This window comes from Sus scrofa, chromosome 1, assembly GCF_000003025.6.
Source record: "Sus scrofa isolate TJ Tabasco breed Duroc chromosome 1, Sscrofa11.1, whole genome shotgun sequence".
NCBI classification, from domain to species: domain Eukaryota; kingdom Metazoa; phylum Chordata; class Mammalia; order Artiodactyla; family Suidae; genus Sus; species Sus scrofa.
Window position 1 is genome coordinate 189722979 of NC_010443.5, and position 27712 is coordinate 189750690.

At 37.7% G+C, this 27712-nt stretch overlaps 1 protein-coding gene across 5 annotated transcripts in view; it reads left to right on the forward strand.

Annotated features, from left to right (window-relative positions):
- The window catches only part of MNAT1 (menage a trois homolog 1, cyclin H assembly factor (Xenopus laevis)), a 217802-nt gene that overhangs the window by 32636 nt on the left and 157454 nt on the right, over window positions 1–27712 (forward strand). For all 5 annotated transcript variants that reach the window (XR_002336329.1, XR_002336325.1, XM_021064622.1 and 2 more), the window contains exons 2-3: window positions 23216–23368; window positions 25022–25095. Coding sequence is in view for 3 of the 5 variants with exons in the window: in XM_021064622.1 (XP_020920281.1) it covers window positions 23216–23368; window positions 25022–25095 (227 nt within the window). In the remaining 2 variants the exon portion in view is untranslated. The remainder of the gene's footprint in view (window positions 1–23215; window positions 23369–25021; window positions 25096–27712) is intronic.

The following is a 27712-nucleotide window of genomic DNA, read 5'->3' on the forward strand; positions in this document are numbered from 1 at the left end:
GGTGTCCAGTGCTGGAAAAGCTAATGTCAAGAGAGTTAAACAAACAAAAATATGTTTAAAATATTAACAAAAGTAGAGTAGTCTTAAAATTAAGATGATCATTGGAAAACTGAAGCATAAGCAGAGTAGTTTGTTGTTGATGGCTTCTATTTACAGTTAAATAGAACACTGAATATAAAAATCTTATCTTCTGTCCAGCCTATGATATACTGTGTTGTGTTAAAATTTTTAAAGTTTATTTGTAATGTGCCTGTGATTTTAGCAGAGGTTCAGTATAATTTAAGTGTAGAATCCTTTTCTACCTCTATACAACTTAAAACCTATAATCTTAAAAAATTTAAAAAACAAAAGGAGAAATATAACTTGAAAATTATTATTTTTTTAAGGAATCTCTTTTCCAACATTTGTTTTTGGTGATGATTCAATCAACACAAAGGATTGAATCTGTTAAATAATACAAACCATCCCCTCCTCCACTTTTTGGGTACCCACATTGTTTTTCCAAACCTTTTTGAGGAACTTTCAGATATAGGATGAATAATAAATCACTGAATAGTTAATACTGTTCATATATGACTACTATTTGGATTTAATTTTGGAGAGGTTTATTAATATAGTTTAATAATTTTTAATTATTAAAAACAATATGGGAGTTCCCGTCGTGGCGCAGTGGTTAACGAATCCGACTAGGAACCATGAGGTTGCGGGTTCGATCCCTGCCCTTGCTCAGTGGGTTAGCGATCCGGCGTTGCCGTGAGCTGTGGTGTAGGTCGCAGACGCGGCTCGGATCCCGAGTTGCTGTGGCTGTGGCATAGGCTGGCAGCTACAGCTCCGATTAGACCCCTAACCTGGGAAACTCCATATGCCATGGGAGCGGCCCAAGAAATAGCAAAAAGACCAAAAAAATAAAAAATAAAAAAATAAATAAATAAAAACAATATGTATTGGGTATATACTTGTTAGACCTCCAAATATGTTAGAGTTGAAATTTGAAACAAAAAATGAGAGAATAAATGTTCTTTAGGAAATAGGAAATGTTTTCAGATAATATGGAGAAAGTGTGGGGACTTACAGTTCAATAATAAAAACGAATATTTGTAGATAAATCAAGTTTGGGAGTTTCTGTTTTAATAAGTTGTTAAGGTTTGGGTTCAGAGATCTGTTTCTCTTATAGTAAACATTTTTAATATAGGAACAGATCAGGGAAATGGTTTCCATATGCTTCTTGAGGTGTTAACAATGCACTTTTGGATTGGGAATGCAATATAAACCTGAACTACATTTTGGAAGGTGAGTGGAAGAACATTTCAATGGTAATATACAACAAACCCTTGTGCTTTGTGGATTTGTGACTTATGGCTTTGTGAGTTTCTGGTAGATGCAAATCACTCCCTCACAAACCTGGAATCTAACACACCTTGCTCTGTCTGGCCAGCTTACAGCTTTAGTCAGTCCAGTATTTCTTTTTACTACAGTTCATCCCTCTGGGATCTTTCTTGGCTACCCTTACTTTTGGGAGAATTGAGAACCATTTGGGGGCCTGTGCTAAGGGTCTTAAAATACATAAAACAAAGAGGTTGGTTGGGAGAAGTAAAAAAGAAAAAAAAATCCAAATAGTAATTATATTTGTTGGATCCCTCTGGGTTTTCTGATGATCTTGGAGGCAAAAAAATTCAGTTTTTGAATTATGGTTAACTTTATTTCTGTTTGAGTTTAAGTATCTATTGTTATTATGTTATCCATTTACGAAGAACTCCAGAATATATCTGCTTTAAAATAAAATGGTTGTCCTTAATATTATTTGTAATTTTGAAGAGTTGCATGTTTAATAACTTTCTTCTTGGCTGACTTTAAAAGTTCTGGAGGGAGTCTTTGTAAATGATAAAGTGCACAAAACACCACAAGGAGAAATTCTAACAGGATTGACTTATAGCTCTGTACCTAATTTTTCTAACTTTTCAGGATAAAATAACAACAAAATCTTTCAAATGCAGGGCAAGAAGAGGATTAGAAAAACCTAGGAAGGTTTTAAAAGTACTGTTTTAAAAGTAGCATTACTCCGACAGAAATGCTTATGGTATTCTAGACCTAGTAAAGAATGCTCTTTATTCATTATCTCATCTAATCTTTGCAATAACTCTAATTAGTAGGTACTGTTAATTTCCTCTTTTCTTGAATGTGAGAATTGAGGCTTACAGACTTTAAGGAACTTGCCCAAGGTAAAAAAACAAAACAAAACAAAAAACTAGTAAAAGGCTTAGCTTGGATTCAGCTAGCTGTAGTTGATGACAAACCTTTGTTTCTAAATCACCGTGGTATAATTCAGTTCTCAAAAACTGTTTTTGTCTTTCTCCTTTATATCAGAATCAGGGTGATAGCAAGGCCATGTGCATTTTCAACAAGTTACCCTAGTTCCCAAGGTTATAATGCTGGGTATACATTTTTCAGGCCTTTTTTTTTTTTTACATTAAAAGTATATATATAACCTGTATAACTTAATAAATAATATAATAAATCAAACACCTTTATACTTACTACCTAGATTAAGAAACAGGATTTTACCAATAAATTTGAAGGCTCTATCCTTCCTCTTATTTCCTCTTGTCTCTCAGAGACATGACTAATAGCCTGAATTTAGTGTTAATCATTATTTTTTTCTTTTTCTTTATAGATTTACCACATATTGCTGGATTTCTAAGCATTATATTATTTAGTTTTGACTTTTATATAACTATGTATTATGTATATGTGTTCTTTTTCTAAATTTTTTTATTGTGTTAAAAAACATAACATTAAATTTACCATTTTAAACCTTTAGTGTACAATTCAGTAGTGATAAGTATGTTCACATTGTTGTGTAAGAGATCTCTAGAATTTTTCCAGCTTGTGAAACTGAAATTCCATACCCTTTAACACTCATTCCTACTCCCCCTGCTCTCCAGCCCTTGACAATCACCTTTCTATTTCCTGTTTCTCCGATTTTGCTACTTTAGTTACTTCATGTAGGTGGACTCATACACCATTTGTCCTTTTGTGACTGGCTTATTTCACAAAGCATAATGTCCTTAAGGTGCACCCACTCTATTGCACAATACCCTTCTTTTTATTTATTTTTTATTTTTGTCTTTTGTCTTTTTAGGGCTGCACCTGTGGCATCTGGAGGTTCCCAGGCCAGGGGTGGAATCAGAGCTGTAGCTGCCAGTTTATATCACAGACACAGCAACGTGGGATCTGAGGTGCATTTGCAACCTACATGACAGCTCATGGCAACGCTGGATCCTTAACTCACTGAGCGAGGCCAAGGATCGAACTGGCATCCTCATGGGTACTAGTTGGGTTCGTCAACCACTGAGCCATGACAGGAACTCCACCCTTCTTTTTTAAAGGCTGAACTCCATTGTATGTATATACCACATTTTGTTTATATATTCGACCATTGATGAACATTTAGGTTTTCTCCATATTTTGGCTTTTTTGAATAATGCTACAACAACTGTGGGAATGCAGATACATTTTTGAGATCCTGATTTGGCTATATAACCAGAAGTAGGATTGCTGAATTATATGGTAATTTTTTGGTCTTTTTGTTCATTTTTAGGGCCACACTTGCGGCATATGGAGGTTCCCAGGCTAGGGGTCTAATCAGAGCTGTAGCTGCCGGCCTACGCTAGAGCTATAGCAATGCCAGATCCGAGCTGCGTCTGTGACTTACACCACAGCCCACGGCAGCACCGGATCCTTAACCCACTGAGCAAGGCCAGGGATCGAACCCACAACCTCATGGTTCCTACTTGGATTTGTTCCCACTGCGCCACGATGGGAACTCCTTGTATGGTAATTTTTAATTTTGGAGGAGAACTCTCATACTGTTTTTCCTTATAGCTGTACCACTTTATATCCGCATCAGCAGTGTACAGGGGTTCCAATTTATATATGTATTCTTTTTCAGCTTTGTTCATTTAACGTTGTATTTTTGAATTAGTTTTGAGATTCATCCATGTGATGAATATAATTGTAATTTGTTTATTTCCACTGTTATATAATATTCCACTGCATGATTATATTGTATTTTATTTATTCATTCTGCTGTTAATGTACCTATGTGTTGTTTCCAAATTTGTTTTTGGTATAGGAAATGTTTCCATAATATTCTTGTACATGACTCTTGGTTCACATGTTTAGGTTTTTTCCAGGATGTATACCTAGAATATAATTATTAGGTCATAAGGCATGTGCATGTTTAATTTTACTAGGAAATGTCAAATTGTTCTCCGGAGAGGATGTACAGTCTGTATTCCTGTCGGCAGTATGAAAATCTGGTTTTCTATACCTTTGTCAACATTTGGTATTATCAGACTTTAAAATTTCTAAAAATTTTCAGATGTGAAATGGCATTTTACATTGATTATACAGTATATTTTCCTGACTGCTCATCTTTTCATGCTTCTTGGTAGTTTCTGGTTCCTCTTCTGTTAATGCCTGTATAAGGTGAGAATCTGATCACTTTTCACTCCATTTTTTCTGCTGTTACCTTGGTTTGAGTATCTTGATCTCTTGTCTGGATTATGATGATAGCCCATGACTTGCCTGCTTTTTCTTGTGTCCTTATCTCTTTTCCACATAGCAGCCAGAGTGGTCCTATAATAAGTAATTTGTTACTTTTATGCTCTAAATGCTGCAGTAACTTCCCATTTCATGGACAATAAAATCCAGAGTCCCTATAGTGTCTCTTCTGTCTTACATGATCTTTTTCCATACTTCCTGGTAGGCTCCATGAAGGCAGGAATCTCTAATTTGCTCACCGAGGCATCCCCAGTGTATCCAACAGTGTCTGTCACACAGTAGGCTCTTAATGATCATTTATTGAATGAGTTTGAATTTGCCAACTAAATAAATGCCCATTTTCTTTGGTTTGTAGAATTTTCCTCAAGAGTATTTTAGGTTTTTGAATAAGTAGGAATTTTTTGAAAAACTAAGCAAAAATGGAGAGCAGTTTTATACTTGCTTTCATTTATACTGAACTGTTTTATTTTCCCTTGTTGAACACTTGTTCAGATTTTTAAGGGGTATAATATTACTTATGATTATATGAGGGTTTTTTTTTTTTTTTTTCCCCCTGGGCCGCACTTGTGGCATGTGGAAGTTCCCAGGCTAGGGGTCTAATCGGAGCAGTTGTCAGCATATGCCACAGCCATAGCAATGCCAGATCTGAACCGTGTCTGCGACCTACACCACAGCTCCTGGCAATGCCAGATCCTTAACCCACTGAGCATGGCCAGGGCTTGAACCCATGTCCTCATGGATACTAATGGGATTCATAACTGCTGAGCCACAATGGAAGCACCCTGATTATATGAGTTTTATACCTGGATGATCATTACATAATTTTAAGTTAGATCAAAGCTAGATATTTCAATCAGAAAATCAGATGGCATTATTGATTTCATCATAGGGATGACTTCATTTCATGTTAATCACAAATAAGGCAATCTCATGTGTCTAAAAGTAAAGAGTCACCTTGAGAGTTCTTGGTTGTAATCTAGGGAAGAATGCACAATGCCAGGGTGCTAGGTGCAGATGAAAGATTAATTTCGGGGCTCTGAGGTGACTGAATGTACAAATGAAGAGAAGAAGGCAGTGTTAAGAGGTGTTGTTTTTAATGAGATAGATGATAGAGGAACTGAAAGTAGAAGATGTTATGTTTGATGTAGGGCGTGAAACTTTAACTTTACCAAGCTGTTAAATTCACGTAACTGATATTTCTCCTGTGGCTCAGGGGTTGGGATACAACGGGATACAATAATGAGCTTAAAAAATGTGATCCCTCTTCCTGTTGAATAATCTAGTAGGAGAGACAGATATGAAACACAAAACTAACAAATATAAAATTATTGATTTTGATAAGTGGGCTATAAAGATTGCAGGATGTGTATCAGTTGGGGTTTAGCCAGGAAAAAAAAACCCACCCTAGATATTTTAAGCCATTGGAAATTTAATATGGGTAATTTATAGACTCACCAACTCGTTAGAAGTATTGGAGCAGTAAAGGAAGGGCAACTGCTACATTCAGGAAGTCAGAGCAAGAATTGTAGAAAAATGCTGCTAATGTAGGTTGTTTATATCACTGAAGAAGGTAATTCATAGAACACCTGAAATCAGTTCTGAGAATCACAGTTAAAGCCATTTGTACTAGATGTGATCATTTTGGGAGGGAGAAGAGTGCTCAGGATATAACTCTGGGTACTTAAGCTTTCAGATGTCTTACAGATGTGGTAAAGAAGATATCTCTAAAGAGGAGACATTATCAATGGATAAGCTCTTTTAAAAGATGGAGAAATCAATTTCTAACAAGAATTTTGATTATTTTATGGCACAAATGAAGGACTTAACCTTAGGTAGGAATAGGGACAATTCTTCAGTGAGAGTCTTTGTGAACAGATGACATTTGGTTTTTTAAATTTTTTAAATTTTTAATTTTTTTATTACTCAAATGAATTTATCACATCTGTAGTTGTATAATGATCGTAACAATCCAGTTTCACAGGATTTCCATCCCACAACCCAGGCACATCCCCCCACCCCCCAAACTGTCTCTTCCGGAGATGGTAAGTTTTTCAGTGTCTGTGAGTTAGCATCTGTTCTGCAAAGAAGTTCAGTCTGTCCTTTTTTCAGATTCCAGATGTCAGTGAAAGCATTTGATGTTGGTGTCTCATTGTATGGCTGACCTCACTTAGCATGCTAATTTCTAGGTCCATCCATGTTGCTAAAAATGCTGGTATTTCGTTCCTTTTAATGGCTGAGTAATATTCCATTGTGTATATGTACCACATCTTCTGGATCCACTCCTCTGTCGATGGACATTTAAGGTGTTTCCATGTCTTGGCTATTGAAAAGAGTGCTGCAGTGAACATTGGAGTACATGTGTCTTTGCGAGTCATGGTTTTTGCTGGATAGATGCCCAGGAGTGGGATTGCTGGGTCAAATGGTAGTTCTATGTTTAGTTATCTGAGGCATCTCCATCCTGTTTTCCACAGTGGTTGCACCACTTTACAATCCCACCAAGAGTGTACTAGGGTTCCTTTTTCTCCACACCCTCTCCAGCACTTATTGTTTGTAGACATTTTGATGATGGCGATTGTGGCTGGTGTAAGGTGGTACCTCATAGTGGTTTTGATTTGCATTTCTCTGATAATGAGTGATGTAGAACATCTTTTCATGTGTTTCTTGGCCATCTGTATGTCGTCTTTGGAGAACTGTCTGTTTAGATCTTCTGCCCATGTTTTGATGGGGTTGTTTGTTTTTTTGGTATGGAGCTGCAGAAGGTGTTTATAAATTTTGGAGATTAATCCCTTGTCAGTTGATTCACTTGCAAAGATTTTCTCGCATTCTGTGGGTTGTCTTTTTGTGTTGTTTAGGGTTTCCTTTGCTGTGCAGAAACTTTGAAGTTTGAGTAGGTCCCATTTGTTTATTTTTGTTTTTATTGTCAATACTCTGATAGGTGGATCTGAGAAGATGTTGCTGTCGTTTATGTCAGAGAGTGTTTGGCCTATCCAGTGGCTGTCCAGTTTTCCCAGCACCACTTATTGAACAAGCTGTCCTTTCTCCATTGTATAGTCTTGCCTCGTTTGTCATAGATGAGTTGGCTGTAGGTGCGTGGGTTGAATTCTGGGCTTTCTATCCTGTTTCACTGATCTATATTTCTGTCTTTGTGCCAGTACATATCGTTTTGATGATTATTGCTTTGTAGTATAGTCTGAAGTCCGGGAGCTAGATTCCTCCAGCTCCATTTTTCTTTTTCGGGATGTCTTTGGCTATTCTGGGTCTTTTGTGCTTCCAAGCAAACTTTAAAATATTTTGTTCAAGTTCTGTGAAAAATGTCCTTGGTAATTTGATAGGGATTGCATTGAATCTGTAGATTGCCTTAGGTGGTATAGTCATTTTGATAATATTAACTCTTCCAATCCACGAGCATGGTATATCTTTCCAACTATTTGTGTCATCTTTGATGTCTTTCATCAGTGTCTTATGGTTTTCAGAGTACAGATCGTTTGACTCTTTAAGTAGGTTTACTCCTAGGTATTTTATTCTTTTGGATGCGATGGTAAACGGGATTGCTTCCCTAATTTCCTTTTCTGCTTTTTCATTGTTAGTGTATAGAAATGCCGTTGATTTCTGTGTATTGATTTTGTATCCTGCGACTTTGCCAAATTCATGGATGAGCTCTAACAGTTTTCTGTTAAGAGTCTTTAGGATTCTCTTGGTATAGTATCCTGTCATCTACAAATAGTGATAGTTTTACTTCTTCCTTTCCAGTTTGGATTCCTTTAATTTCTTTTACTTCTCTGATTGCCGTGGCTAGGACTTCCAAAACTATGTTGAAGAGTAGTGGCGAGAGCGGACATCCTTGTCTTGTTCCTGATCTCAGCGGGAATTCTTTCAGCTTTTCACCATTGAGAATGATGTTTGCTGTGGGTTTGTCATGTATGGCCTTTATCATGTTGAGGTAGGTTCCCGTTATGCCCACTTTCTGGAGGGTTTTTATCAGAAATGGGTGTTGGATTTTGTCAAAGGCTTTTTCTGCATCTATTGAGAGGATCATATGGTTTTTATTCTTCAGTTTGTTAATGTGGTGTATCACACTGATGGATTTGCGGATGTTGAAGAACCCTTGCATCCCTGGGATAAATCCCACTTGATCATGATGTACAATCCTTTTAATGTATTGTTGGATGCGGTTTGCTAGTATTTTGTTGAGGATTTTTGCATTGATGTTCACCAGTGATATTGGCCTGTAGTTTTCTTTTTTTGTGGAGTCTTTGTCTGGTTTTGGTACCAGGGTGACGGTGGCCTCATAGAATGAGTTTGGGAGTATCCCTTCTTCTGCAATTTTTTGAAATAGTTTCAGAAGGAGCGGTGTTAGCTCTTTAAATGTTTGATAGAATTTGCCTGTGAAGCGGTCTGGTCCTGGACTTTTGTTTGTTGAAAGTTTTTCATCACAGTTTCAATTTCAGTTCTTGTGATGGGTCCATTCATCTTTTCTATTTCTCCTTGGTTTAGTCTTGGAAGATTGTACTTTTCTAAGAATTTGTCCATTACTTCTGCGTTTTGCATTTTATTGGCATATAGTTGCGTATAGTAGTCTCTTATGATCCTTTGTATTTCTGTGATCTGTTGTTAATTCTCCTTTTTCATTTCTAATTTTATTTGAGTCTTCTCTTTTTTGCTTGATAAGTCTGGCTAGGGGTTTATCAATTTTGTTGATCTTTTCAAAGAACCAGCTTTTTGTTTCATTGATCTTTTCTATGGTTTTCTTCGTTTCTATTCATTGATTTCTGCTCTGATCTTTATGATTTCCTTCCTTCTATTAACTTTAGGTCTTGTCTGTTCTTCTCTCTAGCTGCTTTAGATGTAATGTTAGCTTGTTTATTTGGGCTTTTTCTTGTTTCCTGATGTGGGCTTGTATTGCTATAAACTTTCCTCTTAGAACGGCTTTTGGTGCATCCCATAGGTTTTGGAGTGTTGTATCTTCGTTGTCATTTGCTTCTAGGTATTTTTAATTTCCTCTTTGATTTCTTCAGTGATCCATTGGTTGTTTAGTAGCAAGTTGTTGAGTCGCCACGTGTTTGTGTTTTTTGCAGTTTTTTTCTTGTTGTTGATTTCCAGTTGTATAGCATTGTGGTCGGAAAAGCTGCTTCATATGATTTCAGTTTTCTTAAAGTGACCAAGGTTGGATTTGTAGCCTAGGATATGGTCAATCTTAGAGAATGTTCCATGTGCACTTGAGAAGAATGTGTATTCTGTTGCTTTTGGATGGAATGTCCTATAAATATCTATTAAGTCCATCTGGTTTAATACTTCATTCAGGCCTGTGTTTCCTTATTGATTTTCTGTGTGGTTTATCTGTCCATTGCTGTAAATGGGGTGTTAAAGTCCCCTACTATGATTGTGTTGTTGTCAATTTCTCCTTTTTTTTTGTTTTTTGTTTTTTTTGTCTTTGTTGTTGTTGTTGTTGTTGCTATTTCTTGGGCCGCTCCCGCAGCATATGGAGGTTCCCAGGCTAGGGGTCCAATCGGAGGTGTAGCCACCGGCCTACGCCAGAGCCACAGCAACTCGGGATCCGAGCCGCGTCTGTGACCTATACCACAGCTCACGGCAACCTTGGATTCGTAACCCACTGAGCAAGGCCAGGGACCGAACCCGCAACCTCATGGTTCCTAGTCAGATTTGTTAACCACTGAGCCACAACGGGAATTCCAAAATATTCCTCATTTTAAAGTCCATTTTGTCTGATATGAGTATTGGTACTCCAGCTTTCTTTTGATCCTTGTTTGCATGAAATATTTTCTTCCATCCTCTCACTTTGAATTTGTATGTGTCTCTAGAGGTGAAGTGCGTCTCTCGAAGACAGTTTATACATGGGTTTTGTTTTTGTATCTCTTCAGCCAGTCTATGTCTTTAGGTTGGGGTGTTTAGTCCATTAACATTTAAGGTAATTATTGATATGTATGTTTTTATTGCCATTTTATTGATTGCTTTGGATTTGTTTTTGTTGCTCTTTTTTCTTTTCTTTGTCTCTTGTTCTCTCCTCTTCTGGTTTTTGTATTTGAGTTGATTGTTCTTTATTTGTGTATCAATTGTAGATTTTTGGTTTGCAGTTACTCTGAAGTTTTGATATAAGTCTATATGCATATGGGATTGTTTTAAGTTTTTTTTCTCTTAATTGCAAGTTCGTCTCTGGTGTCCTGCATTTGTACCCACCTCTTCTCATGATTTCTGAGTTTGGTGGTATAATTGTGCATGGATGATTTCGTATCTTTATTGTATATATACCTTTACTGGTGAGCCTTGTCATTTGTGAAGTTTTTGTTTCTGGTTGTGGTCTTTTCTCTTCTACCTAGAGAAGTTCCTTTAGTATTTGTTGAAAGTCTGGTTTAGTGTTGCTGAGTTCTCTCAACTTTTGCTTATCTGCAAAGCTTTTGATTTCTCCTTCAAATCTGAATGAGAGCCTTCCTGGGTAAAGTAATCTTCTTTGGAGGTTTTTTCCTTTCATCACGTTAAGTATATCATGCCACTCCTCTCTGGCCGGCAGATCTTCTGGTGAAAAATCTGCCGATAACCTTATTGGGGTTCCCTTGTATGTTATTTGTTTCTTTTCCCTAGCTGCTTTCAAGATTTTCTCTTTGTCTTTAATTTTGATCAGTTTGATTAGTATGTGTCTCGGGGTGTTCCTCCTAGGGTTTATTTTATATGGTACTCATTGTGCTTCCTGGATTTGAGTGGAGGGTTCCTTTCCCATGTTAGGGAAGTTTTCGGGTATTATCTCTTGGAATATTTTTTCTGTCTCCTCTCTCTCTTCTCCTTCTGGCACCTCTATAATACGGATGTTGGTGCATTTCACGTTGTCCCAGAGTTCTCTGAGACTCTCTTCATTTGTTTTCAATCTTTTTTCTCTTTTCTGTTCCACACCCATAATTTCTACTAATCTGTCCTCCACCTCACTTATTCGTTCTTCTGCCTCCTGTACTCTGCTATTGGCTGCTTCTAGTGAATTTTTTATTTCAGTTATTGTATTTTGCATCTCTTCTTGTTTAAGTTTTGTATCTTGTATCTCTTTGGTCAGTGTTTCCTGTAAGTTATCCATCTTTGCCTCCAGTTTATTTCCAATGTCTTGCATCTTCTTCAGCATCAACAGTCTAAACTCTTTTTCCTGGAGGCTGAGAATTTCATCACTTAGCTAATTTTCTAGGGTTTTTCCTTCCTCCCTCATCTGAGTTATAGTTCTCTGTCTTTTCATTTTTATAGGTTTTTTTGGTGTGGTGACCTTTTTACAGATAATAGAGTTGTAGCCTCTCTTACTTCTAGTGTCTGCCCCCCAGTGGCTGAAGTCAGTATGGGGGCTTGCTGTAGGCTTCCTGGTGGGAGGGGCTGATGCCTGGCCACTGGTAGGTGGAGCCGATCCTAATCCCTGTGGTGGGTGGGGCTTAGTCTCTGAATAGGATTAGAGGTAGCTGTGTGCCTAAGGGCTCCTTAGGTAGCCTGTTTACTGAGGAGCGAGGCTGTGATCCCATCTCGATTGTTGTTTGCCCTGGGGCTTCTCAGTGCTGATGGGTGGGGCCAGATTTTTCCAAAATGGCCACTTCCAGAGAAAGGCAGCTGCTGAATATTCCCGAGAGCTTTGCTTTCAATGTCCTTCCCTCACAACAATCCACATTCACCCCTGTTGTCCCAGGAGGTCCTCCAAAACTGCAGTCAGGTTTGACCCAGATTCCTATGGAGACTTTGCTTTGCCCTGGGACCCAGTGCACGGAAAGTCTGTGTGCGCCTATTAAGAATGGGGCCTCTGTTTCCCCCAGTCCCATGGAGCTCCTGTGCACAAGCCCCACTGGCCTTCAATGCCAGATGCTCCGGGGCTCTTTCTTCCCGTGCCAGATCCCCACTCGAGGGAGTTTGATGTGGGTCTCAGAACTCTCACTACTGTAGGTGAGTCTCTGTGAACTAGTTAATTTCCAGTCTGTGGGGCTTTCCATTCGGGATGTATGTGGTTGTTTATATCGTGAAATCGCCCCTCCTACCTCTTGATGTGGCCTCCTCTTTTTCTTCTGGAGAAGGGTATCTTTTTTAAGGTTTTTGGTTCACTTGGATGAAGATTGCTCAGCCTTTATTTGTGAATTTTATTGTTTTTAGGAGAGAAATTGAGTTCCAGTCCTTCCATTCAGCCATCTTAATCCCATCCTCCTAAAATGTCAACTTCTTAAGGACAAAGACCAGATGACGTTTGGTTTGAGACTTGAATGCTGAGAAGAGATAGCCAAAGGAAGATTAGGGAAAAGAGAGTTTCTGTTGTAGAGAGAAGACAAATGTAGTTGCCCTGAAACTTGAATGACTTTGCTTGTTGGAAGAACAGAAAGAAGACAGGAATAAATTGGTGGGATATGAAGCTGGAGAATTAGGCTGGGGTCAGATCATGTAGGATCTTCAAGGCTCTGGTAACACATTTTTATTTATGCTTTTTAACATGAGACACTGTTGGGTAATGAACAAGAGATTGAAATGAGCCAGTTTCTAATTTAAAGAGATTATTTGGGCTGTTCTATAGAGAATACATTTGGGGAGAGGAGGTGAGTGTGGATTGGGGGCAACAGTAGATGTAAGGAGAACAGGTGGGAGGACAGGAGCTCGTAGCAGTGGAGATGGCCAAAAGTGGATGTATTTTAGCATGTATTTTTGGTGTGGAGTCAGTTGGTCATGATACAAAATAGATGTGAGAAACTGGGAAGAGAGAAATCAAGGATGGCTTCCAGGTTTTTGGATTGAGGAGCTAGATAGATGGTGTTGACATCTACTGAAGTAGAAATAGTTGGGGGAGGAGCAGGTAGAGCAGGATGAAAGAATCAAGAATTCTGTTTCAGATTGTTATATTTTAGTTGACTCTAGAGATCTGAGTGGTTCTTAATTAGGTAGTAAAGCTCGTGTCTGGAGCTCAGGAGTATTGGGGCTATAGTCTAATCTGAGAATAAGGTTTTTGTTTGTTTGTTTTTGCTTTTTAGGGCTGCACCCAGAGCATATGCGTTCCCAGGCTAGTGGTCCAATGAGAGCTACAGCTGCCGGCCTATTGGAGCAGTGTCTGTGACCTACACCACAGCTCATGGCAATACTGGTTCCTTAATTCACTGAGTGAGGCCAGGGATTGAAGCCATGTCCTCATCGATGCTAGTTGGATTTGTTTCTGCTGCACCACAATGGAAGGTCCACAATATGACTTTTAGAAATACTAAGGTATTCTGTATTATCTTTTTTTTTTTTTTAAATGGCTGTATGTGCGGCATATGGAAGTTCCCAGGCTAGAGGTTGAATTGGAGCTACAGTTGGCTGCCTATACCACAGCCATAGCAACGACAGATCCAAGCCGTGTCTGTGACCTACACCACAGCTCATGGCAACGCCAGATCCTTAACCCACTGAGTGAGGCTAGGTATCAAACCCACATCCTCATAAATAACAGTCGGGTTTGTTTTGGCTGAGCCACAGTGGGAACTCCCTGTATTACCTTGTTAACTGAATTATCAACTGACTATACTCTCCAAGACCTTGAAATATAGATTATTATTTGTGGCTTGATAGTTTTGAGTATTTCTGATGCCTCATTGCTTATAAACAACTTAGTGTAGTTGTAATGTTTGCTTATTTTCAACTTCTCTAGTTGGATTTAACTTCCTCTACTCACAAATATTAGGAGAAATGCACTACTCCCATTTTTCCCATAATCTCAAGTGAATTCTCTGGGGTTTTATTGATCTTGAATAATGAAAACTATGATCTCTATTCTCTCTTTTAGGGACTTTTCCTATTTATTTATTTATTTATTCATTTGTTCATTCATTCATTCATTCTTTTTAGGGCCACACCTGTGGCATGTGGCAGTTTCTGGGCAAGGGGTCCAATGGGAGCTACAGCTGCAGCCTACATCACAGCTTTGGCAACATAGTATCCGAGCTGCATTTGCGACCTATGCCATGGCTTCCAACAACTCCAGATCTTTAACCCACTGAGTGAGGCCAGGGATTGAACCTGCATCCTCATAGAAACAATGTCAGGTCCTTAACCCACTAAGCCATAATGGGAAATCCCTCCCTTTATTTTTTAAAAATTTATTATTATTTTTTGAAGGCTGCACCTGAGGCACATGGGAGTTCTCAGGCTAGGGGTCAAATTGGAACTGTAGCTGCTGGCCAATGCTACAGCCATAGCAGTTCCAGATCTGAGACGCATCTGTGATCTACTCTGCAGGTTGTGGCAACACCAGATTCTTAATCTATTAAGCAAGACCAGGGATCAGACCTGCATCCTCATGGATACTATGACAGGTCCTTAACCCACTAAGGCAGATGGGAACTCCCCTCCCTTTATCTTTTGATGGCACTGTTTTTTTTTTTTGTTTTTTTTTTTTTTTTTTTTGTCTTTTTGCTATTTCTTTGGGCCGCTCCCGTGGCATATGGAGGTTCCCAGGCTAGGGGTCGAATTGGAGCTGTAGCCACAGGCCTACACCAGAGCCACAGCAAAACGGGATCCGAGCCGCGTCTGCAACCTACACCACAGCTCACGGCAACGCCGGATCGTTAACCCACTGAGCAAGGGCAGGGACCGAACCCGCAACCTCATGGTTCCTAGTCGGATTCGTTGACCACTGCGCCACGACGGGAACTCCTGTTTTTTGTTTTTTAATAATGATTTTTATTTTTTCCATTATAGCTGATTTACAGTGTTCCATCAATTTTCTGCTGCCCAGCAAGGTGACCCGGTCACACATACATGTATACATTCTTTTTTCTCACATTATCACGCTCCATCACAAGTGACCAGACGTAGTTCCCAGGGCTATAGGCAGGATCCCATTGCTTATCCATTCCAAAGGCTATGGTTTGCATCTGTTAATCCCAAGTTCCTAGTCCATCCCACTCCCTTCCCCTCCCTCTTGGCAACCACAAGTCTGTTCTCCACGTCCATATTTTTCTTTTCTTTGGAAAGGTTTGTTTGTGCCCTATCTTAGATTCCAGTATAAGTGAAATCATATGGTATTTGTCTTTCTCTTTCTGACTTAGTTCATTCATGTAGTATGAGAGTCTCTAGTTCCATCCATGTTGCTGCAAATGGCATTATTTTGTTTTTTTTTTTGTGGCTGAGTAGTATTCCATCGTGTACATATACCACATCTCCCTAATCTGGTCATCTATCGATGGACATTTGGGTTGTTTCCATGTCTTGCCTCTTGTGAATAGTGCTGCAAGGAATTATGCGGGTGCATGTGTCTTTTTCAAGGAAAGTTTTGTCCAGGTATATGCCTAAGAGCGGGATGGCTGGGTCATATGGTAGTTCTATGTATAGTTTTCTGAGGTACCTCCGTACGGTTTTCCATAGCGGTTGTGCCAGCTTACATTTCCTCCAGTAGTGCAGGAGGATTCCCTTTTCTCTACACCCTCTCCAGCATTTGTTATTTGTGGACTTATTAATGAGGGCCTTGACTTGTTAATGATGGCCATTCTGGCTGGTGTGAGGTGGTACCTCATGGTAATTTTGATTTGCATTGCTGTAATAATCAGTGATGTTGAGCATTGTTTCATGTGCATGTTCAAGGCCATCTGTGTATCTTCTTGGAAAAATGTCTATTCAGGTCTTTTGCCTATTTTTCCGTTGGGTTGTTGGTGTTTTTGCCGTTGAGTTGTATAATTTTAGAGATTAAGCCCTTGTCAGCTGTATCATTTGAAACTATTTTCTCCCATTCTGTAAGTTGTCTTTTATTTTATTTTATTTTATTTTATTTTTATGGTTTCCTTTGCTGTGCAAAAGCTTGTCAGTTTGATTAGGTCCCATTGGTTTATTTTTGCTTTTATTTCTGTTGCTTTGGGAGACTGACCTGAGAAAGCATTTGCAAGGTTGATGTCAGAGAATGTTTTGCCCATGTTCTCTTCTAGGTGTTTGATGGTGTCTTGTCTTACATTTATGTCTTTAAGCCATTTTGAGTTTGTTTTTGTGCATGGTGTGAGGCTGTGTTCCAGTTTCATTGCTTTGCATGTGGCTGTCCAGTTTTCCCAGGACCACCTGCTGAAAAGAGTGTCTTTTTCCCATTTTATATTCTTTGTCGAAGATTAATTGACCATAGGCGTCTGGGTTTATTTCTGGGTTCTCTATTCTGTTCCATTGGTCTGTAATGTCTGTTTTGGTACCAGTACCACACTGTCCTGATGCCTGTGGCTCTGTAGTATTGCCTGAAGTCTGGGAGAGTTATGCCTCCTGCTTGGTTTTTGTTCCTCAGGATTGCTTTGGCAATCCTGGGTCTTTTGTGGTTCCGTATAAATTTTTTGATTGTTTGTTGTAGTTCTGTGAAAAATGTCATGGGTAATTTGATAGGGATTGCATTGAATCTATAGATTGCTTTGGGTAGTAAGGCCATTTTTACAATGTTAATTTTTCCAACCCAGGAGCATGGAATATCTTTCCATTTCTTTGCATCCTCTTTAATTTCCTTGATTAACGTTTTATAGTTCTCAGCATCTAAGTCTTTTGCCTCCTTGGTCAGGTTTACTCCCAGTTATTTTGATTTTTTTTTTGGGGGGGGTGTGATTTTACAAGGTATTGTATTTTTGTATTGCTTTTCTAATATTGTTAGTATGCAGAAATGTAATTGATTTCTGAATGTCATTAATCTTTTATGCTGCTGCTTTGCTGAATTTGTTGGTCAGTTCGAGTAGTTTTTGGGTTGAGTCTTTAGGGTTTTCTATGTATAGTATCATGTCATCTGCATACAGTGACAGTTTTACCTCTTCTCTTCCAATTTGGGTACCTTTTATTTCTTTTGTTTGTCCGATTGCTGTGGCCAGGACTTCCAATACTATGTTGAATAACAGTGGTGAGAGTGGGCATCCTTGTCTTGTTCCAGATTTTAGTGGGAAGGCTTTCAGCTTTTCTCCGTAGAGTATTATATTGGTTGTGGGTTTGTCATAAATGGCTTTTATTCTGTTAAGGTATGTTCCCTCTACACCCACTTTGGTAAGAGTTTTTATCATGAATGGATGTTGGACTTTGTCAAATGCCTATTCTGCATCTATTGAGATGATCATGTGGTTTTTGACTTTTCTTTTGTCAATGTGATGTATGATGCTGATTGATTTGGGTACGTTGAACCATTCTTGTGCACCTGGGATGAATCCCACTTGGTTGTGGTGTTTTATTTTTTGTTGTTGTTGTCATTGTTGGATTCGGTTAGCTGAAATTTTGTTGAGAATTTTCGTGTCTGAATTCATCAGAGATACTGGCCTATAGTTTTCTTTTTTTGTGGTTATCTTTGTCTGGTTTTGGTATTAGGGTGATGTCTAATACCAGATGTCTTTGGGAGTGTTCCTTCTCCTTCAGCCTTTTGGAAAAGTTTATTGGGTGGGTATAAGTTCCTCTTCGTATGTTTGGTAGAATTCGCTTGTGAAGCCATCTGGTCCTGGACTTTTATTTGTAGCGAGTGTTCTTATGACATAATCAATTTCATTTCCAGTGATCGGTCTGTTCAGTTGATCTGTTTCTTCTTGATTCCGTTTTGGTGGGCTGTAAGATTCTAGAAAGTTATCCATTTCGTCTAGGTTGTCAAATTTGTTGGCATGCAATTGTTCATAGTATTCTCTTATGGGTTTTTTTTTTTTTTTTTTTTTTTGTATGTCTGCAGTACCTGTTGTGATTTTCCTTTTTCATTTCTTATTTTGTTTATTTGGGTTTTTTCTCTGCTCTTCCTTGTGAGTGTGGCGAGAGGTTTGTCAATTTTGTTTACTTTTTCAAAGAAGCAGCTCTTAGTTTTATTGATTTTTTTCTATTGTTTTTTGAATCTCTATTTTATTGATTTTCTCTCTGATGTTTATGATTTCCTTCCTTCTGCTGACCTAAGGTTTCATTTGTCTTCTTTTCCCAATTCATTCAGGCGATGGGTTAAGTTGTTGATTTGAGATGTTTCCTTTTTTTTTTTGAGGAAGGCCTGTATTATTGTGAATTTCCTTCCCAGCAGTGCTTTTGCAACATCTCATAGATTTTGAATGGTTGTTTCTCCATTATCATTTGTTTTGAGGTATTTTTTAAATTTCCTCCTTGACTTCCTCATTGATTGGTTTTTTAGTAGCATGTTGTTTAGTTTCTATATAGTTAATTTTTTCTCATTTATTTGCTTGTGGTTGATTTCTACTTTCATGCCATTGTGGTCAGAGAAGATATTGATATAATTTTTATATTCTTAAATTTGTTAGGGTTAGCTTTGTGTCCCAGTATGTGATCAATCCTTGAGAATGTTCCCTGTGTACTTGAGAAGAGTGTATATTCTGAATGTTTTGGATGTAATGTCCTGAAAATGTCAATTAAGTCTAATTTGTCTAGTGTGTCATTTAAGATCTTTGTTGCTGTATTGATTTTCTGTCTAGAGGGTCTGTCCATTGATGTGAGTGGGGTTTTAAAGTCTCCTACTCTTACTGTTTTCCCATCAATTTCTTTTACATCTATTAGTAATTGTTGTAGGTATCTGGGTGCTCCTATATTAGGGACATATATATTGACGAATGTAATATCCTCTTCTTGAATGGATCTTTTTACCATTAGAGTGTCCTTCTTTGTCTTGCTTTAGGGCCTTCATTTTAAAGTCTATTTTGTCTGATATGAGGATTGAAACTCCTGCTTTCCTGTCTTGTCCATTGGCATGAAATATTTTTTCCCATTCTCTCACTTTCAATCTATATGTGTCCTTTGCTCTAAGGTGAGTATCTTTTAGATTGTAGGTTTTTGTTTTTTATCCAGTCTGCCACTCTGTGTCTTTTGATTGGAGCATTCACACCATTGACCCATTATTGATAGATATGTATTTATTGCTATTTTAAACCTTGTTTTCCAGTTGATTCTATTTTTCTCCTTTCTTCTTTTCTTTTTTTGGTTGGGTGATTTCTATTTATTTTATGCATGAGTACAAAGGTTTTTGTGAATGTAATGTTTGGTTTTGATTTTTGGTTACCCTGTTTTTCAAGTATGTTAACCCCTTCTTGTATTTGCTTGCTTTAGCCTAATAGTAATATAGGCTCAAACACATTAAAAAAAAAAAAAAAAGAATCTATATTTTCTTACTTTCCTTCCCCACATTCTATGATCTTATAGTCCTTTTTTAACATCTTCATGAATATCCTTTTGCTGTTTCTTGTGTTTAATCATTGCTTTTACAGTAGTTTTGTTTTTTTTCCTCTTTTAGATGTATATACTGGCTTATTTAGGTGATTGCTTTCCAATTGTGGTTTCCTCCATCCTTTTTCTTCTTACTTCTTTTTTACTTAAAGAAGCCTTTTCAGTATTTCTTTTAGAATGGGTTTAGTATTGCTCTACTCTTTTAGCTTCTGTTTGTTGGAGAAATTCTTTATTTCCCCTTGTATTTTAAATGATATTCTTGCTGGATAGAGTATTCTAGGTTGCGAATTTTTTCCTTTCAGAACTTTAAATATATCTTACCACTCTCTTTTGGCCTGTAGTGGTTCTGTAGAGAAGTCAGCTGATAGCCTTATGGTAATTCCCTTATAATTAATGCTTAGTTTTTCTCTTTTGACATTATTTATTTATTTATTTATTTCATTTTTTTTTTTGTCCTTTTAGGGCCACACCCGTGGCATATGGCAATACCCAGGCTAGGGGTCTAATCGGAGATGTTGCTGCTGGCCTACGGCCTACATCAGAGCCACAGCAATGCAGGATCCAAGCTGCGTCTGTGACTTACAGCACAGCTTACAGCAACACTGGGTCCTTAACCCACCAATCGAGGTCAGGGATCAGGCCCACAACATCATGGTTCCTAGTTGGATTCGTTTCTACTGTGCTATGACGGGAACTCCCTTTTGCTGATTTTAGAATCCTCTTCTTGTCTTTAACTTTTCCCATTTTTATTAATATCTCTTGGTGTGGGCCTATTTGGGTTCAACTTGTTTGGGGCCCTCTATGCTTTCCTGAATCTTGATATCAATCTCCTTTAGATTTGGAATGTTTACAGCCATAATTTCTTTTTTTCTTTATGCCATTTTTAGGGCCGCTTCTGTGGCATATGGAGGTTCCCAGGCTAGGGGTGAATCGGAGCTTTAGCCACTGGCCTATGCCAGAGCCACAGCAACATGGGATCCGAGCCGCATCTGCAACCTACACCACAGCTCACGACAACGCCGGATCCTTAACCCACTGAGCAAGGCCAGGGATCGAACCTGCAACCTCATGGTTCTTAGTCGATTTGTTAACCACTAAGCCATGACGGGAACTCCTCAGCCATAATTTCTTTAAATATATATATATATGTGTGTGTGTATATATATGTGTGTGTGTGTGTGTGTATATATGTGTGTGTATATATATATGTGTGTGTGTATATATATATATATGTGTGTGTGTATATTTATTTATTTATTTATTTCTTGCCTTTTTGCCTTTTCTAGGGCCGCTCCCGTGGCATATGGGGGTTCCCAGGCTGGGGGTAGAATTGAAGCTATAGCCGCCGGCCTACGCCAGAGCCACAGCAACGCAGGATCTGAGCCGCATCTGCAACCTACACCACAGCAACGCCGGGTCCTTAACCCACTGAGCAAGGGCAGGGATCAAACCCGCAACCTCATGGTTCCTAGTCGGATTCGTTAATCACTGAGCCACAACGGGAACTCCTCAGCCATAATTTCTTTAAATATATTTTCTTTTTTTTTTTTAATATATTTTCAATCCCCTTTTCTTTTTCTTCTCCTTTTGGAATTCCTATTATGCTTAGATTGGCCTGCTTTATATTATTCCATAGATCTCTTATATTGTTTCCATGTTTTTTCATTTGGTTTTCTGTCTTCTGTCCTAATTGGGTGATTTCCATTATTCTATCTTCCAAGTCACTAATTCGTTCCTCTGTATTATTCATTCTACTCTTTAGTGCTTTTTTGCTCAATTTGCATCTCTGCAAATGAATTTTTTAATTTTTCTATTTTCCTGCTTTCTAAAGGAATCTGCATTACTTTTTATCTCCGTTCTTAATTTGTTCATATTCAGCCTTAATTCCTTCAGTATTTTCACTACCTCCCTTTTGAACTCAATGTCTATCAGACTGCAGAAGTCTCTTTCATTGTTTGCTACCTCAGGTGAATTCTCCTGTTCCTTTAACTGGGAATGGTTTTTGAGCTTCTTGATAGCACTGTTAATACAGAAATAATGCAAAGTTCAATGTTAGTATTTTATTAATTACCAACCTTAAATATTCTTATTTCTCTGTATCATTCTTCTCATTTAGCTTAGTCCATAAGTCAGCCACTTACTTGGAAGAAATCAACTTTTCCCTTATTTATTAGAGTTTCTTTTTCCCTGTTTTTTTTTTTAAATTAAAAAAGTTTTTTTGGTGATGTAGAACAAGATAGGCCAATTTCCTGTCCTCTATCCTAATGAAGGTTACAGAAAATCAACATATAAAGAAATAAATAATTTCAATTAGTGTTAAGGAAGGAGTGACTAGGATTATTGTGGCCCTAACATATACAGAGTTGAACAGTATTCTAGCTGGGAGACTACATATCTAAGTGTTTAAATATTTAGAACTTGTCATTCAAGCTATATCTTTTGTGCAGCCTTTGTACCAATGCTGAATCCTGAATTCCCAGAAGCCTACATCCTTAAGACGCAGAAGCTAAAGCAGTTGCTTTTTTCTCCTAGTTAGCCTTTCTCCTTGCTAGTCACATTAGTAGCATGGATCTGTTGGGGCAGGGCAGGAGTGATTGGTGCCTAGACCCATAAAAAGCAGTATACAAACCAGTCCTGTCTGTTCTGTACAGAGAATCTCGTCCAGAGAGGTTTACCTTGATAGCACCTTTGTTTCGTGACTCAAGACTATAAAGAAGTTCTGAGCTCTTGCCCAAATTGTACTACCAAAGAAGAGAGGAAAGAGGGGATGCCGGCATTTAGGAAACTTGACTTGCCTGGACAATCACTTTGGTGGATTTAGGGCAGCCAGATTTAATTGACCAAAATTTTTATAAGGAGCCACTCTTTTTAGGATTTCTGAGTGCTGAAGTGGTGGTGATTTTCTCCTTTCTCTGCATATACTGGGGCATTCTCAATTCTTTATCCTCTGGCCTGGATTGGGGTTGGGCTTCTTCAGCTTGCACATCTCCCTTTTGAATAATTTACACTTCGTTGCTTACTGAACTTTTAAAAAACTTAGAGAAAAAAATTACAAAGCTAAAAGGGAAAAAAAAAGGCAGAAAAAAAGCGCCTTTGTTTTAAGTGGTTATGGTATGCCACACTGTAAAGTGTGGGCCCCTGCCAAGTCTAAGGATGATTATGGACTGAGAATGGAGGTGTCCCTCGACTGCTCTTTTACATGCCTCTTTGACTTCTCCATATCCTGCTTTCTGAGTCTTCCTAGGTTCCAAGTCAGTTTTTAAAAAATTATAGATTTAATTTGTAAAACTAGATTGGCATCCCTTGGGATACGTAAGTCTAAAATAGGCTCCAAATGAAATGAACTTTTTCAAAACCAAAGGTTTTAAGTAAGATTTTAAGTGGCATTGATTAATTTTCCTGCCCTGCCTTGGTCCCACCAAAAAACCCCCACCCAAATAAACATCAAACTGAAAAAGGCAAACTGTATACAGATGTGTTGCAGATTTGATTACATAAAAGTTATGTTGTATTTCTCTTACAGGTGTGAAAGTTGTGTGGATTTGCTTTTTGTGAGAGGAGCTGGAAACTGTCCTGAGTGTGGCACTCCACTTAGAAAGAGCAACTTCAGGGTACAACTCTTTGAAGATCCTACTGTCGACAAGGAAGTTGAGATTCGGAAAAAAGTGCTAAAGATGTAAGTATAAATGTTTGCATGATTCAGTTCACAAAGACTTAACAAGTATTTCAGTAATTGATATAATTATTTGCTTGTAGAAATGTGAACAGTTTGGCAAGTGAATAACTATAAATTCATCTTTTTGTTCAACAGTAAAAATTTAATAAATTCTTAGAGCACTCAGGAATATTAATTATCTGACCTTTGCTAGAGAAGAGTAAATCCTCTTAATTGATGACTTCACAATTTATTTGCTTTATTATTTAATTTAATTAGCAAATATGTATCAAGTACCTTTTGTGTGCAAAATGTGTTATACATATTAGGTTCTGTGTAACAGCCAAAAACCTTGCCTTATAAGGCTTACAGTGTAGTTGCTTGGATAGCATAGAGATGGACAATAAAATAGGCAAACAAAACAAATATATGATTAAAATTGAAAGAAATGGTACAAAGTTAGGACTGAGTGCTGCAGTGAGTTTGTGATAGCTGGTAAGGCCTGAGGAGGTAATATGTAAGCTGAGATTAGAAGGCTGTGAGAGAAAATCATGGTTAGCTATAGTTTATTTTGATACATCTCTCTCTCTCTCTGCATATATATTTCTAATCTGTTTTTTTCCTCTTATAATTTTTTATTCTTTGTTAATAGTTTTGGGTTTCATTTTATGTCCTTTTGTTTTAAGCCATTTCATGTCCTTTTGTTATTTCTGTATGTTTAAAGAATTAATTATGTATTTATAGATCTATCTATCTACTAAGTATTATACATTTTAACCTTGGTCACTGGTGTTTTCGCAACATCTTAATTCTAGTTACTTAACCAGTGTTACTTTATCAATATCCCAAGCTGCTCTTTTATGTTTTAGATTACTTCTGAGAGATGGTCTTTCTTAGATTCTTATGTTTTATTATTAAGCCTTGTGGTTTTTCTAATTCTTCACAGGTGTATTGCAATATTTGTAAGTTTTCTTGATCTAGCATTCTTTTTTTTTTTTTTTTTTTTTTTTTTGCTGTTTATGGCCACATCTGTGGTATATAGAGATGCCCAGGCTAGGGGTCAAATTGGAGCTACAGCTACTGACCTATACCACCGCCACAGCAATGCAGGATCTGAGCCGCATCTGCAACCTACACTATAGCTCACAGCAACACCAGATCCTTAACCCATTGAGCGAGGCCAGGGATTGAACCTGCAACCTCATGGTTCCTGGTCAGTTTCATTTCTATTGCGCCATGACGGAAACTCATTGATCTAGCATTTTTTAGACTATACCTGTCATGAAAAGAAGGAAAATGTCTTTTGAATTAATTTTTAGTTTTCTGGAAATTAGTGAATCTATTTATTAGAAGTAAACAGTATTATAGTTTCCAGTGATAGACTTTGCTTAAAGCTCATTTCCTATTTTTTTAGTGTCCTAATTTCTTTTTAAGTCTTAGAAGGATTTTACGTATTGTACCATTCTCTCCTGATTCTACTCCTCTGTAGTCATAAGAATTTAGGAACAACAATCATGGTCTAGTTACAAACCTGGTGTCCAGAAAACTGTCTTATACAGCAAGCTGTCCTTTTTTTGTGTATCATATATGAATTAGCTAAGAGCAAACAAACCAGTTAGGTAATATTGAAAACAAGTCCTATGGAATATGTTGATTTTTTTCTTTCTCTTAAAGATACAATAAAAGAGAAGAAGACTTTCCTAGTCTAAGAGAATATAATGATTTCCTGGAAGAAGTTGAAGAAATTGGTATGTTTTTATTTAATTTATTTATTTAGATATATTTTTAATGCTTGTACTTTTGGTATGCTAGCCTGTGTGCTTTTATCTTTTAGATGCCTAGGAGAACACCTCATATAAAAAGTCTCTGACAAGTTTTGTTGTGGTAGCTGATGTTTACCTAGTTACTTTTCATTGTATTTGAATCATGTTTGTTAAATTGAAGGCATACTTAAATAAAAGACATACTTAAGTAAGAAACACTTTATCTTAAAATGTGATGAATAGAGGTACTACTGCTTTATATGGGAAAGAAGGCTGTGTCTGTATATATCATCTATATGTTGATGGTGTATTAGAATAAACAAAAGATAAATATTGATTAAAAATAGAATTTCCATTAACTGTATCCATGGTGAATAAAGCCATATGCTATTTATCATCATTTTTGCTTCTGTGCAGGCAGTAATTTGAAAATACTTTGAAGCAGTTGCTTGTTGAAGTGGTATTCTATTATTCACTGTTACTGTAGAATCAGAAGTTAGAGTAAGCTTAGTGCTTAGTCTATTGCGATCGGTCAAAAAAAAAAAAGATTTCATCTAAACAAAGTGTTGTTTCTAGTTTCTTACATAAGATTTCAGAGATGTTAAGAAGTCTGAAGTTGCTGTACACATCAATTAAAAAATTAATGTTGTTCTTGGTAGTTCCTGCCATGGTGCAGTGGGTTGAGACTTGACTGCAGCAGCACAGGTCACTGTGGAAGCATGGGTTGGATCCCCTACCTGGTACAGTGGGTTAGTTGCAGGATCGATTGCAGCTGTGGCTCAGACTCAGTCCCTGGCCTGAGAATTTCCATATGCCATGGGTGCGGTCAAGTAAAAAAGTTAATGTTGTTCTTTAAACTTGGTATTATTATTACTCAATATAGGAAATAATACAAAAATTATAAACCATGAAAGAACAAGATGAAGAGAATTAAATTTTATTCTTCGCTCAAACCTGGTGGCCAAGCTATACTCACATTATTTCTTATTTAAATATGATTATAAAAAAATTGATCAGTCTTTAAAATGTTTATATACGGTAAAGTTTTTGAAAATTCAAATTCCTGAGAAATGGAGTATGCTGCTTTCTTTAATTTCTTTATTAACTAAAAGAAACCCAGAAAATCTTTTCATTTCAACTGAAATACTTTTCTGAAATACTTGAGTTAATTTATTATGTGATAGTAAGTAACATGTGCAGAACATGATTTAGGATTTTTCTGGGATCTTTTAGTGCCTTGGAGACATTGCTGTTTTTAAAAAATATATTTATTTGGAATTCCCGTCGTGGCGCAGTGGTTAACAAATCCGACTAGGAACCATGAGGTTGCGGGTTCGGTCCCTGCCCTTGCTCAGTGGGTTAACGATCCGGCGTTGCCGTGAGCTGTGGTATAGGTTGCAGACGCGGCTCGGATCCTCCGTTGCTGTGGCTCTGGTGTAAGCTGGCAGCTACAGCTCCGATTAGACCCCTAGCCTGGGAACCTCCATATGCTGTGGAAGCGGCCCAAGAAATGGCAAAAAAAAAAAAAAAAAAAAATATATATATATATATATATATACATATATACATTTTATTAAAGTACAGTTGATTTACAGTGTTGTGTTAATTTCTGTTGTACAGCAAAGCGATTCATTTATACACACACACACCCCCCCCACCCACGCAGGCACATTCTTTTTTTTTTTTTTTTTTTTTTTTTTTTTGTCTTTTTTTTTTTTTAGTTGTTGTTGTTGTTGTTGCTATTTCTTGGGCCGCTCCCGTGGCATATGGAGGTTCCCAGGCTAGGGGTTGAATCGGAGCTGTAGCCACCGGCCTACGCCAGAGCCACAGCAACGCAGGATCTGAGCCGCGTCTGCAACCTACACCACAGCTCATGGCAACGCCGGATCGTTAACCCACTGAGCAAGGGCAAGGACCGAACCCGCAACCTCATGGTTCCTAGTCGGATTCGTTAACCACTACGCCACGACGGGAACTCCAGGCACATTCTTTTTCGTATTCTTTTCCATTATGGTTTATCACAGGATATCATAATACCCTGTGCTATACATTAAGACCTTGTTGTTTATCCATTCCATATATATCAGTTTGCATCTGCTAATGACAAGCCACACCAGTGACAATGCCAGATCCTTAACCTGCTAAGCCTTCAGGGAACTCCTCAATGTAGTTTTGATTGCATTTCCCTAATAATTAGCAATGTTGAGCATCTTTTCCTGTGCTTCTTGACCTTCTGTATGTCTTTGGAGAAATAAAAACCACATGGTCTTCTGCCCATTTTTTGATTGGGTTGTTTATTTTTTTGTTGTTGAATATGTGAGCTGTTTGTATATTTTGGAAATAAAGCCCTTGTTGGGTGCATCATTTGCAAAAATTTCCCCCAGTCTGTAGGTTCTTTTTTTTGTTTTATTTATTGTTTCCTTTGCTGTACAGAAGCTTATAAGTTTGATTAGGTCTCATTTGTTTATTCTTGTTTCTGTTCCTATTGCCTTGAGAGTCTGACCTAAGAAAACATTGATATGATTATTTCTGAGAATGTTTTGCCTGTGTTCTCTCCTAGGAGTTTTTTGGTATCATGTCTTACATTTGTTGTTAAGCCATT